At 38.9% G+C, this 13,909-nt stretch overlaps 1 protein-coding gene across 2 annotated transcripts in view; it reads left to right on the top strand.

Moving 5' to 3' along the window:
- Window positions 1-13,909, top strand: part of LOC139464624 (zinc finger C2HC domain-containing protein 1B-like) — a 213,324-nt gene that overhangs the window by 56,910 nt on the left and 142,505 nt on the right. For both annotated transcript variants that reach the window (XM_071246160.1, XM_071246153.1), the window contains exon 4: window positions 6,396-6,534. In XM_071246160.1, the coding sequence (XP_071102261.1) occupies window positions 6,396-6,534 (139 nt within the window). The remainder of the gene's footprint in view (window positions 1-6,395; window positions 6,535-13,909) is intronic.

Below are 13,909 nucleotides of genomic sequence, written 5' to 3'. Positions count from 1 at the left end.
GCTCCCTTGGTAGTGACAAGGCGATGTCTCTCATTGTGGCTAATGAGCTGGAGAGCAGGGAAGGACACGTGCGCACTGGGCGATGTCCAAGCCGAGATCGTGGGGAGCAACAGCCCATACCTCAGAGCTCTTTATACTATGTTATGTAATGAAGGTATCAGAGCTTGCAGTACACGTGGTTCACCCTCCTACCCAGAGTTCCATGTGGCCAGCATAGTACCTCTAGGATGATTCGTCACATCTACATGCAAAATATTGCATATGTGTTTCATCTGGTTCATTCATGACAAGCCTATCCATTTAGATAAACATATGTTGTAGATTGTTTAAGTAAGCTTCATTGAGAAAATATCTCGAAACGTGACAAACTATTACTATCGGCATATTTATCCTTTGTTTACATTGGATGTACGACTCCATGTGCTGTTCTCAAATTGCTTTGGAGAGCTAGACGTTTCAGTTACATTGATGGGTAAAAATATATTATCATGCACCTTTAGCATTTGTAGTAGCATATCTAGATTTATATAATTATGAAAAAGAATATGTAAAGCACACCAAAGGCTTGCATTAAGATAGTCTGTCCTTCTTTTCAGAATAGGCATGTTTTTTTACAAACACATGAAAAGTTAAGTTGTGATATGCAAAATAGCCTGTAGCCAGTTAAGTCATGTGGCAATGGTGTAATGCTAAGTCATCACTGCATATAAATGTGCATGTGGTTCTGAATTATATGGAAAATATCGATTAAATCCGTCACTTGATTACTATAGCTGTATTGTGTTTAGATAACATGGATGCAATCTGAATGAAACGAAACGAGTCGAGTCCAGTTAATTTTTAGAAAACTGGAATTTCCTTCTGTTTTGGACAGATACTCAGACTTATTTTAGAGTTAAAGTTAAATTTTTTCAAGCATTATTTCTACCAGTCAAAGGGACCGTCACACTAAAAATTTACCAAAATCTGGCATATACCGGATAACGGAAACACTGATATACCAGAAGTGATGTCAGAAATCGGTCGTTAAGACCTTAAAACTGACTTAAGAATTATACCAAATTATGATATCCAGATAGAGGGATACTCATAATGTATTTATCATCCAAAACTGGCTCCCACAGGAGATATCGCTTAGGTGAGATCAAGCGACATCTACACTGTAGATATCGCTTTTCTGAATCACTGATTGGCCAATATACATGATATAGGTCACATGACCATTATGACCATTGTGACTACTTTTACCTAATAAACATCAACAAACATGGCCGACATAAACATCAAAAAGTTTTATTCAGGTGACAAAGTGTCAATTGATGGGTCTGGGCAAGCAACAATTGTTAAGAATGTTGGTGAAGGAAACTATATGTGTAGACTGGAAGAAATAGACTACGAAATGGAGCTAATGGAGACCAGAATCAAGCTCATCTGCACATCAAAGAGATCAGCTGGGCGGCCGTCAGCGTTAACTTCATCAAAGTCAAGTTCAAGTTGCACAACTCTAGGGTCGAGTGAGTCCTGTACACTCCCTTAAGCCAATCCCAATCCACGCTTTATCGAAGTCGATGATAGTGATATAGACTAAATGATCGATATGCAGGAAAATCAAAACACTGTTACAAAGACATGAAATTGTTGAACCAGTTCTCATTGTCTGTCGGCGAAAGTTGTCTTATTCATGAAATTCCACCCAAAGATCTCAATACAATAATCTGCAAATTCATAATTTCTGTGCGGAAAGAGGATGGGGGTGAATTTGAAACGAACACACTGCGTGGTATTGGTTCATCAATTGAGAGATACCTGCGCCGACACAATTACAGCTACTCACTTTGAGATGACACTGAGTTCAATCAGTACAGAGACATAATGAAAGCAAAACAAAAACAATTAAAGTCAATGGGTAAAGGTAACTTACCAAACAGGTGTGACATTATATCCGACAATGAAATTAAAATGTTGTGGGAGACCAAACAATTAGGAAATTCGTCGCCAGATGCCATAATTAACGCTCTTTGGTTTAATAACACCACACATTTTGGTCTCCGTGGGTCCGACGGACACAAAAAAATGTTGTGGGGGGATGATGAGCTTTGCGTTGACACAAATAGTCTGGACTATCTCGATTTCACAGAAAGGGTATCCCAAGACAAGACAAGGTTCCGATCCCAAGGGCACTAGGGATGTTACTCTTAAAATGTTTGCCACTCCAAAAAATAATGCTTGTTGTCCCATTGAAATGAATAAGCTCTACCGTAGTTTCAGATCTGGCGATTATTCCACTCCAGATAGTTCTTTCTACATTGCAAGCTCCACTGTCAAAAATCAAGGTTCATTACCAGGTCCATGGTTTAGAAGCAAACTGTTGGTATCCACAAAATTGAATCCATAATGAAACGCATTGTAACTTCTGCGGGATTGTCAAGTGACAAGAAACTGACAAACAACAGTGCACATAAATATTTGGTGCAAAAGTTGAACGATGCAAACGTCCCACCGTCTCATATTATGCAGATATCAGGCCACAAAAACATACACAGCATCAATAATTATTCCCATATTAACTCTGAACAACACAGGGAAATATCCTCCATTCTTTCGAGATCAAAGACCAGAGCACTTGTACAGCGTTCTTCTGAGGTGAACAGGGAGGTAAACAATGCCAGCTGTTCATGGTATAGCAAGGTGTGTCCGGTTGCTACCATGCCGCCTGCTTCGAACTCAACATGTGCTTCGTCGGTTTCATGCACTTCTTCAATGAAACGCGACCAGATATCCTCAGTTTTTGGATTGAGTAACATTTCAAGTGGCACTTTTACGATAAATGTCCATATGCTTCCAAAAAACGCCGAATTGCCGTAATAGACAGTGATTCAGAATCTGATTAGCACTCCTCTCGCCTCTGCCACAAATTTGCAAATGTCGACGTGACATCTCGCACATGATGATGTTATTTACTTACTGCTGTTAATATTTTCTTTCATTGAAATGGTTTTGGGTGATAAAGGCGCATAAAAATGCAATGATGCATTAATTTTGCTTATGAACTGTGACTTTAGTGCCGATAACGGCAATTTCATTGTGCACTATTTTTTATCAATGAAGGTACACACAAAAAATCTGTCTTTTTTTTTTTTATTCACATGACTTTGCTAAATGTATTCATAGGCCAATGATGTGCAGTTCGCCCCTCGAAAGTTCTTTTTTCCCGTATTTGGATTTAAGAATGATGTTGGATGATAAATAAATCTCACCCTCGTGTCTTTTGATATGAAATATATCAACACGAGTTGATATATTTGATATCAAAAGACACGAGGGTGAGATTCTCTATACATCAGCAACATAACAGTAGTTCTAGAGAAAGAATCACATATTGTCTGATGATTTTGTCATAGCGACTGATTTACGACACCCATTGTCTGAAGAACATTTAATTGCAAAGGCTCATTACGCTGGAGCCATGACATCTATATGCCTTGAAACACTTAATTGCTGTTATTTATAAGATGCAAAGCCTATTTGTTACTCCCCATTTTTGTGTACATCGACCGTCTGCCATCCTGAACGAGATGTGCAAGTATGTCACTGATTATTAACTGTTTACATGTATATTGATTACTTATTAAATGTCAGGTGACCTTGGCTATATAAGCCTTGGTCCAGAGAGATTGAGAAAAAGAAAGGTCTTACCCTTAGCCTAGCTAGGGTTAGGCTGGGTGCTCCGGGGCACCTAGACAACAACCACTAGCACTATGTGCTGACCTGGCACATAGTGTCTTTTGTATGTATTTATCTACATGTATAAAGTAAAACTGTATATACCGCAAGCCATCGTCTCCAATTTGTCACTTCCTGTCAACTATACTGGGAGAGTACTCGAGGCAGAAAAAGTGCAATGGTTGGTTGGTTGGTTGGTTGGTTTGTTGTTTAACGCCATACGAAGCAATATTCCAGCTATATGATGGTGGTCTGTAAATAATCGAGTCTGGAACAGACAATCCAGTGATTGATATCATGAGCATCGATCCACATGATTGTGATCGATGACATGTATCAACCAAGTCAGCGAGCCTGACTACCCGATCCCGTTAGTCGCCTTTTACAGCAAGCATGGGTTGCTGAAGACCTATTCTACCCCGGAATCTTCACGGGAAAGTGCAATGGGCTGATTGAGTGCATTTGTGGGAACAACTGATTGTTGAATAGTTGATAGTAAAGAGCAATTGTGTTGAACATATGAAAGTTTAGTTTAGTGTGATTGCAGCCAAAATACAGGAATTTGGCAATGATGTAAAAAAAGGAAGTATTCTTAGAATTACTGACAGTGATAACTGTTGTTTGATTTTATATGGTAAATCATCATGTCTTGTGATAATTTATCTCAAATTTTACATTTAAATTGACCAAGTTAGTTATCACCTATTTGTTTACCTGAATTCTCTGAAGGAATACAATGTAGTCTTTTGCTATGCCTAATGTTGACTGATAGCTTCATCCTTTCAAGCAGTGAATGCATTATTCAACAACATAAAGACATGTCAGTTTGGCTGCAGTTCTATATTGTATATCCTTTGTTATGATATACGGCTTCTCATTCTTCGTTCCTCTGATAGGTGTTGCTTTTCACAGTGCAGTAAGAAGAGTGCTGAACGCATAAGTCAAACCTGTTGAAATTTTAACTTGAATCTGCGAAGAAATAGCTGATCCATACTTCAAAACTGTCAAAGTTGGAGTGTTGTTCCCCTTTGAAACAAATTATCGATAATTTTGATAACTTACCTTTTAAGGTTTTAATATATATATTTTCTATGTCCAGTTTTTACTGATTCTATGTTATTTGTCAGAAATATGGGGATTTCATCCCTCGCCTGGTATTTTGAATATACCCGGTACATAAGACATTATTGCATTTAAGGAAAGCTGTTTCTAATATTGTAGTTAGAGATGAATTGGGTAGATGTTCACTGAAATTAATAAAAATATCAGAATTATAAAATAATGGATGAGGTTATGAATTCTCAATACCGCTTTTAGAAAGTGGTCAAATGTAACAAATATTATATTTGGGATTACACATTTTTAGTAAAGTACATTTTCTACAAATTCTAGTATTTTGTGGGGTTAAGTTCCATCTGGGATTCAAACCTACACTCTTATAGCTTTCAGCAATGGGAGGCAATTAATACTTATCTGAGGGGTATACAAAGTATGTGATCTGGACTACCAGCTGCCAGGTGTTTAGATCACCTCACTTTGAGAGAGTAGGTTCGCATGCCAGATGGGACTCAACCCCCCAAAAGTACTAAAATTTGTGTAACTCAAAATATAAAACGATAGTTATAGTATTATTTTAAGACATCTATTTATATCAATACATTCTTGCAGAAAAAGTGAATAGGTTGTAGGGCACACAAAGTAGAAAAAGTTACTGTTTGGATATGGTTTTGGTTACATTGGGAATAATCATCAAGTTGGTTATGTCCAAAATTCATGCAGAGGTGTATGGATGTTGATGATTAGATCTATTTGATGGTATTTGTAAGTATCTGTGTTTAGGCTTCTCTTGATGTATCAAGGTTAATACTATGTTTGAAGACCATTTATCAGTTGTGATGTTTATGTTTATAGAATTGCTTTATTACAGTTTCCCTCCTCAGGTCATAACCTAAGGATACCAACAGGAAGGGACTTTTCTAGATATGAAATATATTGTCCATTCTGTACAGTGTTTTCTTTTTTGTCAAAGCCATCTTCTTTCTTTTTTTTATATATATTTTGATTTCAATTCAGTAGACATATATATAACATTGGTACATGAGGTACATAAGTGTAGCAATTCATAGTCTTAAAACATGATCAGATATGGGTAAGCAATATATTGATTCACTGAGAAATTATAATAAGTAGGCTGATAATTCCTTCCATTTTCTGTCAAATCTATTAATACTACTATTTTTCATTGCGATACATTTCTCCATTTCACATACATCTTTCAACATTTTTATGAAAAAAGGAAAGCATAATGGAGTTTTCTTGATGCTTGATTGGTGAATGTATTTTTTTGCAAGAAAAATTATGTGGTTAAAAAGGTAGTTGTTTTTGTTGTAGCAAATTGACTTATCCAGAATGGTAATATGAATATCATATGCAAGTTTCGAGCTTAGGTATATTTCAATAACTAACCAAAATTCCTTTACAAAAACGCATTCTACATACACATGGTATATGTTTTCAGATTCAGAGACACAAAATGATCTTCCTTGCTTGACTGAGATCTGTAGACTAGTAGTTTTGTCCCCAAATACATCACTCTTACATAACAAGGTGTTTTGAGAAATAGGAACATACTCAGATAAGAAGACTTATTTCTCTACTTGTGTGTCTTGTAGGATGTGCCACCTCCCCGATCCAACTGGCGTGCTCAGCATGACGATTTCCTGAAGACAGTGAAGGCTGCAAGAGGAGTGACTATTGCTATGAAAGAGGGAAGGCCATTGCCACCACCTCCCCCACCATCTATCAACCCTGGTTAGTTTGTTTACTCTATGTAAGCATGTGGGTTGAAGGACATGCATGTTCTCTGTGTTCCTGAATGATAATTATTATTCAGCAATCCCTTGTAGTTTAGCTCACCTGAACGATAGTCAAGCGAGCTTATGTCATGTTGCGTTGTCTGTCAGCTACTATAGCAGATTAAGCCTAGGCAATAGAAGGTTGTGGAACTCATATATATCCAACAGTCAGAGGACCATTTACCTTATGTTTTAACGAGGTATTCTGGAAGTTAAGCTTTAGAAGTAGTGTTCAATCGCTATTGAGCTCTTCAACATAGCACCAACTCGGTTATAGTGCGGTAAAGCATGGCTCCAAAAAAAATCAGTTAACTGATGACCCTTGAACTCACAGAATTAGCTCCTTCACGGACGTTTGTATGCATATTTGTAATTGTTGTGACTGAGTTTGTTCACTTGGCGCATTCATCTATACCGTATTTTCTTGAGTATAATGTGCACCCGAGTATAATGCGCCCCCCCCACCAGCGGGTTCAATATTTTGGAAAAAAAGAAATTTGAATATTATGCACAGAAAAATATTACACCGTACCCCTTCAGCGAAGTCCGGCAAACGAATGTGTGATGAGAAACTTCGTCAGTACAAATTCGAAATTTGTGATAAAAAATCCCCAGACATGTTGATTTACCATTTAAATTGTATTTTTTGTTCAGCTAAGAATTGTTTTATATCCAGGGATTAAGATTACCTTGTGTATTTTCTCGTAAACGAAGCCGGACACAGCAATCAGCTGTACACACGTTTTCTTGGAATCTACCGGTGATTCGGTCAAGACACACCCAATGATATAACTTTACAGTATGTAAATGCAAGGATCAGCAAAAGTTGTTTCTTAAACTATTTTTTTTATCAGGAATAATATATTCCAATATCTTGTTAATTTAGATGCAGCTTTTACTAAACATATTTAAAATAATAATAACCCTAAGCGAAGCAGCTGATTGCTATTGCCGGGTATTATTTTTTACATGGAACAAGTCTGACCAGTCACCATCAAGGCTCCTGTGCACGTGATCGCGAGAATAACGGGTTGACATTGAATCGTCCAACAAAAACAATATGACTTTTAACGAATCAAAGTATAGCATTTATTATCTATGTATCCATTCTCTGTCAACTAAAGTTCGTTTCAAGGCGTCAATAGCGGTAATCTGACCGTGGTTGCTGTTAATAACGGTGAGTTGTGCGATCTTCCGATTGCTTCACACACGATTTCACCGAAATATAATTGTGGAATATTAAAAGGAATTTTGAATAAAATTAATGATATAAGTTACAAACATAAGTCCAGATATACAAAGAACACTTTTTATAGCCAGACTGTGTAATAACATGAATAATTTGCGAACTTCATTGAGGATTTGTTGACATGGTATTTCCGGTGTTACGTTCTCACGGTAATGTCTTTCTATGGGGGAAAAAACATCAAAACTCATTAATTCGTGTATAATGTGCACCCCCTTCTACACAGCTGTGTTTTTTGGAAAAAAAGTGCGGACTATACTCAAGAAAATACTGTAACCATAGATAATGTTTTGTTAAAATTTTCAAAATAAGCAGTAACTTCTGAAAGCGACACTGCGACAACGTGATATTTTGATGAAATGTCTCATTGTCACGATTAATCCTGTTTTGTTTATTTAAAGCAGTAATTGTTTATTGTTAAGCAAGTTTGTCTCTGCAGCCATTGAAATATGCAGTATCTCGCATCAAAACATGGGGCTTTGTACTCGTGGGTAGTTGACATGGACAGTCCGACAGTGGAAGATGCGTCTGTTGATGGATGGAGCAGAAGTAACCTGGTCATCATAAAAGAAGGAAATACCATTCCATTTCCTGAGGAAAAGTTCCCACATAGCTAGATCTTGTCGACATGCCTTGGATATCTTCACGTGGTGATGCAGTTTGCTAACAGTTTTAGACAGTTCAATCAGATATGAGATGAACGATCTGACGGGAATGATGACTCTGCAGGCATAGTTTAAATGACCGAGGAGGGATAACAGTTCCTGTTTTGTGCATGATTTCCTGTCTGAAAAGTTCTGCAATATATCGGCGATCCTGGTAAGCTTATTCTGAGGCAGTCGAGCAGTCATGGTGACTGAGTTCAATATGATGCCCAATCTCAGTAACTGGTCCAACAGTTTTGTGCATAGCTAATGGGATTTTGAGCGACGCAAACACTTTTAGAAGAGTGGACATGGTATGTCGAGCGTCGTAGGATGGTACGTCTATGGTCAGAAAATCGTCAAGGAGATGTAGGATGAACTGAACATTGTGATTGTTGTGTAAGATCCACGTATGGCAGTTGTTATTGCATCAAAAATTACTGGGCTGGAGCGGCACCCAAATGCAAGTCGCTTGTAGAAATAAAACTGTCCTTGCCATTTGAAACCAAACAGTGGCCAAAAATCAGGGTGTATAGGAATCTGCTTGAAAGCGTCAGTAATGTCTACTTTGCACATGAGGGCACCTGTTCCCGATTCCTTAATTTTTTTGATAGCTTGATCAACCGAAACATAGGAGAGAGAACAATCATCCTTGTTGATGAGACTGTTGATGCTTGGAACTGTGTCGTTGTCGTGAGGTGCAGACAGGTCAAGGATTGATCTTTTTTTGAGGCTGTATTTTCCTTTAGCCAACCCTAATGGGCTGACTCTGTACACTGGGTATAGGGATTTTGGCAAAGGTCCAATAACATAGCCTTTCTGCACTTCTTCACGGATTAAGTTAGCAACAATGTCGGGTTCAGTCTTAGCACTGGCATTGTTGGTACATTCAAATGGTTGAGATGGGACTGATGAAAGTTTGGGGTGAAATCCTTGACGAAGGCCCATATTGACAAACTCTGTGAACACTGAATCTGGATGCCTTGCTAGCTCATGAGCCATAACATTAACATCGATGGGGGTGAGAGTTGCGAGTCACTGGTGAGAACTGTTGAAGTTTGAGCAATGTTGTTGGCTATGTTTCCCCTTACATTGAAGACCCAAGTGAAGGAATGGGCAATTTGACTTTGAACAGCCAAACTCGTTAAGATTGTTACAAAGTTCACGACCCTCATGACGAACACGTGGCCTACCTCGAATAGCAGATGATGGGATATTCTTGGGTTTGTTTTGATTGTGGCGTTGTCTGTGGCCAGGATAATCTGAGTTGGCAACATTCGGACAATTGTCAGTGGCATGAGTGACACTGTGGCAGAGGGAACATGCTCGAGCCCGCAGTCCGGATGTGCAAATGCTTAACAATCTCAAATCTCGTTCCCCCCCATCAACTGGTGTACCTGCTTCTGCATAGGCGGCGATTCTACGAGCAAACATGACATGATAGTTGTAAAAAGCACATGTATTGCTGTAAAGCTTGGCGAGATCTAACACATTTCATTGATGTTTATCCAGTTGTACTCGGAGGGTGAAATTTGAACCACACAGTGTATTTCTATAAATGTCACACGCCTCCATGAATTCCCTCAGGTTTAACTGCCGGTTGAGACGAGAGGAGGATGAACCATTGCGAGGTTCACCTATGTCTTGATCTTGAAGCAAGAGTGCAAGATTTATATATTCACCTTTTTGAATTTTCTTCACCAGGGCGGCAGGAACTGTATCGATGTAAGGGAGAGAATTCGATGAAACGGCTTTGCCGGCACTCCCCCTCGGACGAAAACTCGATGTAGACACGGTAGTGGTAAGGTTAGCAGGTTGACTACCAGGCTGTGCCATTCGCTGAATGCATGAATGCACTGAATGCACGAGTTCTTTAAGTTCATCGAATTCAGATCAAGGGACACTGGCGGAAGGGGAAGTCACATTTGTTGGTGCATTGCACATGTCCATCTCACCAACAGTGGGAATGGTGTCGTAAATGTCACATTCCCTGTCTGGGACAGAAATCGTATTCCTGGTAACCGTATCCAACGATTGGGAAATGTTAGGTTGATCTTGATTCTGTGGGACACCAGTGTCTGGCTGTATCCCGACCGTTTCCTGTGAACTTTGGTCTGGTGACGTCACAGTGGCTGACACTTGTCTCGTGTGGATTCCCCGTCTGTTATTCAAATTCTCCTGGTAGAGTTGGTAGATCGTTTTACGAGACCATGAGCTGGGCACGACCATTCCAAAGTCCGCTAACTTCTGCCGAAGTTGAGCAACTGTCAAATAAGGAGTCGTGTTGTCGAGTCGTGACCTGGCTGTGTTGGCAACATGGCGGTTGGGGTTAGAGGTTGAGGTCGAAGGTAAAGATTTGCCATGGCTACGCGTAATCCAACTGCTGGATGTTGCATCTATCTGTTGATCCATAGTTCAAAGGTAGCACGGCGGCGTGGAAGAATTTAGGATGCAGGATGGCGTATTTGTTCAAAGACTTTTTATGGAAGTTACGATGGTCTCTCAACTATGACAACCAGCATGAAAACATGGCAGAGAATGAAGAAGAGACATGTGCTATGTGTAGAGATCTTGACGGTAACATTGCAGTGAGTACATGTAATATGTAGAGAGTACCTGTTATTGCTGCACAAACAAAAATATTAAATTTACATTTTCTGCTACGCCTAGGAAATGCCACTCTGAGCTAGAGCAAGTTTGGTTTAACGCCGCTTTGAGAAATATTTCAGTTATTTCACAGGTCACGTTAGTCACTGGATGTGTAACTGTGTTTGGCTGCTTGTTTCCTGGGAGTTTCTTGGGTTTTGGTACCGTCACAGGCCCTTGCATGACACATATATTCAACAACAAAAGTTCCTGTGACACCGATATTTTAGTGTATTTTTCAAACAAGTAAAGTTTGGTTTTCAATATTATATTATATGTATGGAATCAAGTCATAAAAACGCAACTGCTAAAGAAAAGCATGCATTCCATGCAAAAGTTGACTTTTATGCAAGCCCCATGCATTTCACTACCCAAAAAAGGGAATAAAAACATGTGTGTTAACAGGATTCAATATACATTGTTTAGCATTGTGCTGACAACAACCAATCAGAAAAACAACAAAATTACGCAATTATTCAACATTACGACGAATATCTTCACAAACCGTACGTCATTGCCTCAGATGTGCAGGGATTGTCGCCAGAAAACCCGCCAGACGTCCCATTTTGACAGGAAACCACCATACAGACAGCGTCTATGCTGGACAGCCATGCAGTGGGGACAAGTTCTATTCACTGATGAGTCTCGTTTTCACCTCAGCCACAGCGATGGACGGATTCGAGTGTACCGACTTTGAGGTGAACGTTACGTAAATCATTGTGTCATGGAAGAAGATTGGTTTGGTGGTGGCAGCGTTATGGAATGAGGTGGGATTACAGCAAGACAGAGGACCCGTTTGATAGTGGTAGAGGGACATCTCAATGGACAGCCTTACCACGACGAGATCATCGGCCCTGTTGTTCTACCGTTTTTTCGTCGTCATGGCCCTGGCATTACCTTTCAACTTGACAACGCCAGGCCTCATATTGCTTGACTTGTACAGGATTCCCTTCAACAGAACAACGTGAATGTCATCCCCTGGTGGGCTCTCCTGATCTCTCACAATTCAAGCATATGTGGGATGAGATGGATCGACGCCTTCGACGTCAACCACTTGTTCCACAGACACTCCAGGAACTTCGAAACATGCTCCAGCAGATATGGACAAATATCCCACAGGACTTGTGTGACGCCTGGTCCATTCCATGAGACAAAGATGTGTAGCTTGCATCGCAACCAGAGTTGGACACACACGCTATTGATCTTAAATTGACATTTTGGCATGTTTTTTTATGAAATCACGCATTTTCTGAAGTCAGTATGGCAAATTCAATCATTTGAAAACTTACAGGAGTGTTTTATCTGTTGCAAACCGAAATTGTTTCAGATTTGGTAAAAAACATAACTTTGCATTAAATCTTATTCAATGTCACAGGAACTTTTGTTGTTCAGTATATAAACCACCAGGATTTAAAACTAACTTGGTACACTGTTACCATAAAAATGTACAAATGAACCAACCCAAGCTAATAGTGACTCGTAAAATTGACACATGTGACATCAACAGTCTCTGAAGCACAGGTGGTAGGACTATAAATCAAGAGATAGCAGGTTCGTATCCCCCCAGGCTTTTGAAAATGCTAGTTCATATATGTGTTGTCTTTTTTCTCTTGCATATAATGGGATGTAAATCACAAGTATGGTTTGGTGGCAAGAATGTATCAAAATTGTGAATTATATTCATCTTCAAAACTGCATGTCTTACTGACAGGAAATTATTACACTTTCCGTGAATAACTGGTGCATGTGAACATTGATTTTCAGTGAACCATTCCCTTAAGTTTCACAGCTATTTTGCATTTTAGGCCCAATGGAATATGTTTCATCAGATAATTGATACTGGTTATTCTCTGGCGTTGATATTTTTTGTATAAGATATACTCTCCGAAACAAGTAGGGGATCCTGAAATATAAATGGTATGATAGGTCGTCAGAAGAAAGATGAGCTTTTGAAAATGATTGCAAGGGATAGAACACAGCAAATATTAAAATGATCCAGTACACATGCAGATATTAAAACCTTTAAACACTAAGGTCAGTTTAATATAGTCTATTTCACAGTTTAAAACCATTTCAAATACAACCAATCAAATGATAGTTTACCTAATTACTACATATGCTTATGAAAATACTATGGTATACACTTACATATTAAAAATAACAAAGACCAAATTTGGTCCAATTTGGTATTCATAGGATTAAGAGCCAGTTGACATTCAGCCAATAAAATTAAATCATGCATTTGATACAAAAGAGCACTTGCTTCGTTTTGGAAAAGCGCAACAATGTGACATTTCATCAAAACGATGCATTGTCTGCCTGGAAATAATTACTGCATATCTTAATATTTTAACAAAGTGCGACGTGACAATTGGACAATGCGACATTTTGATGAAATGATGCGTTGTTGGAATGTCACATTGTCGACTTTCAGTAGTTACTGCTTGTTTTGAAATTTTTAACAAAACAAAATCTATAGTTATAGATGAATGTGACCAGTGACCAAACTCTGTCACAACAATTACAAATGTGCATACATACGTCCGTGAAAGAGCTAAGTCTGTGAGTTAAAGGGTCATCAATGAACTGAATTTTGAAGTATTAACTCCGAGTAGTGAGTGGGTATTGTTTAACACTGCTCTGAACAGTATTTCAGTTATGGCATGTCAGCTGGATGTGGGAGGAAAGTCAAAAGTCGAAAGTCGAATCAGCAATTCTAACACACCCTTTTAGGGTTCTGGCAAACTAGGGGGCACCACTCTGCACAGCGAATTTATAGATTTGAGAGAGAGAGT

This window comes from Haliotis cracherodii, unplaced genomic scaffold (assembly GCF_022045235.1).
Source record: "Haliotis cracherodii isolate W230 unplaced genomic scaffold, xgHalCrac1.p SCAF_1, whole genome shotgun sequence".
In the NCBI taxonomy this organism is placed as follows: domain Eukaryota; kingdom Metazoa; phylum Mollusca; class Gastropoda; order Lepetellida; family Haliotidae; genus Haliotis; species Haliotis cracherodii.
The sequence above is the reverse complement of the archived record's forward strand: the minus strand, read 5'-3'. Positions and strand labels throughout refer to the sequence as shown.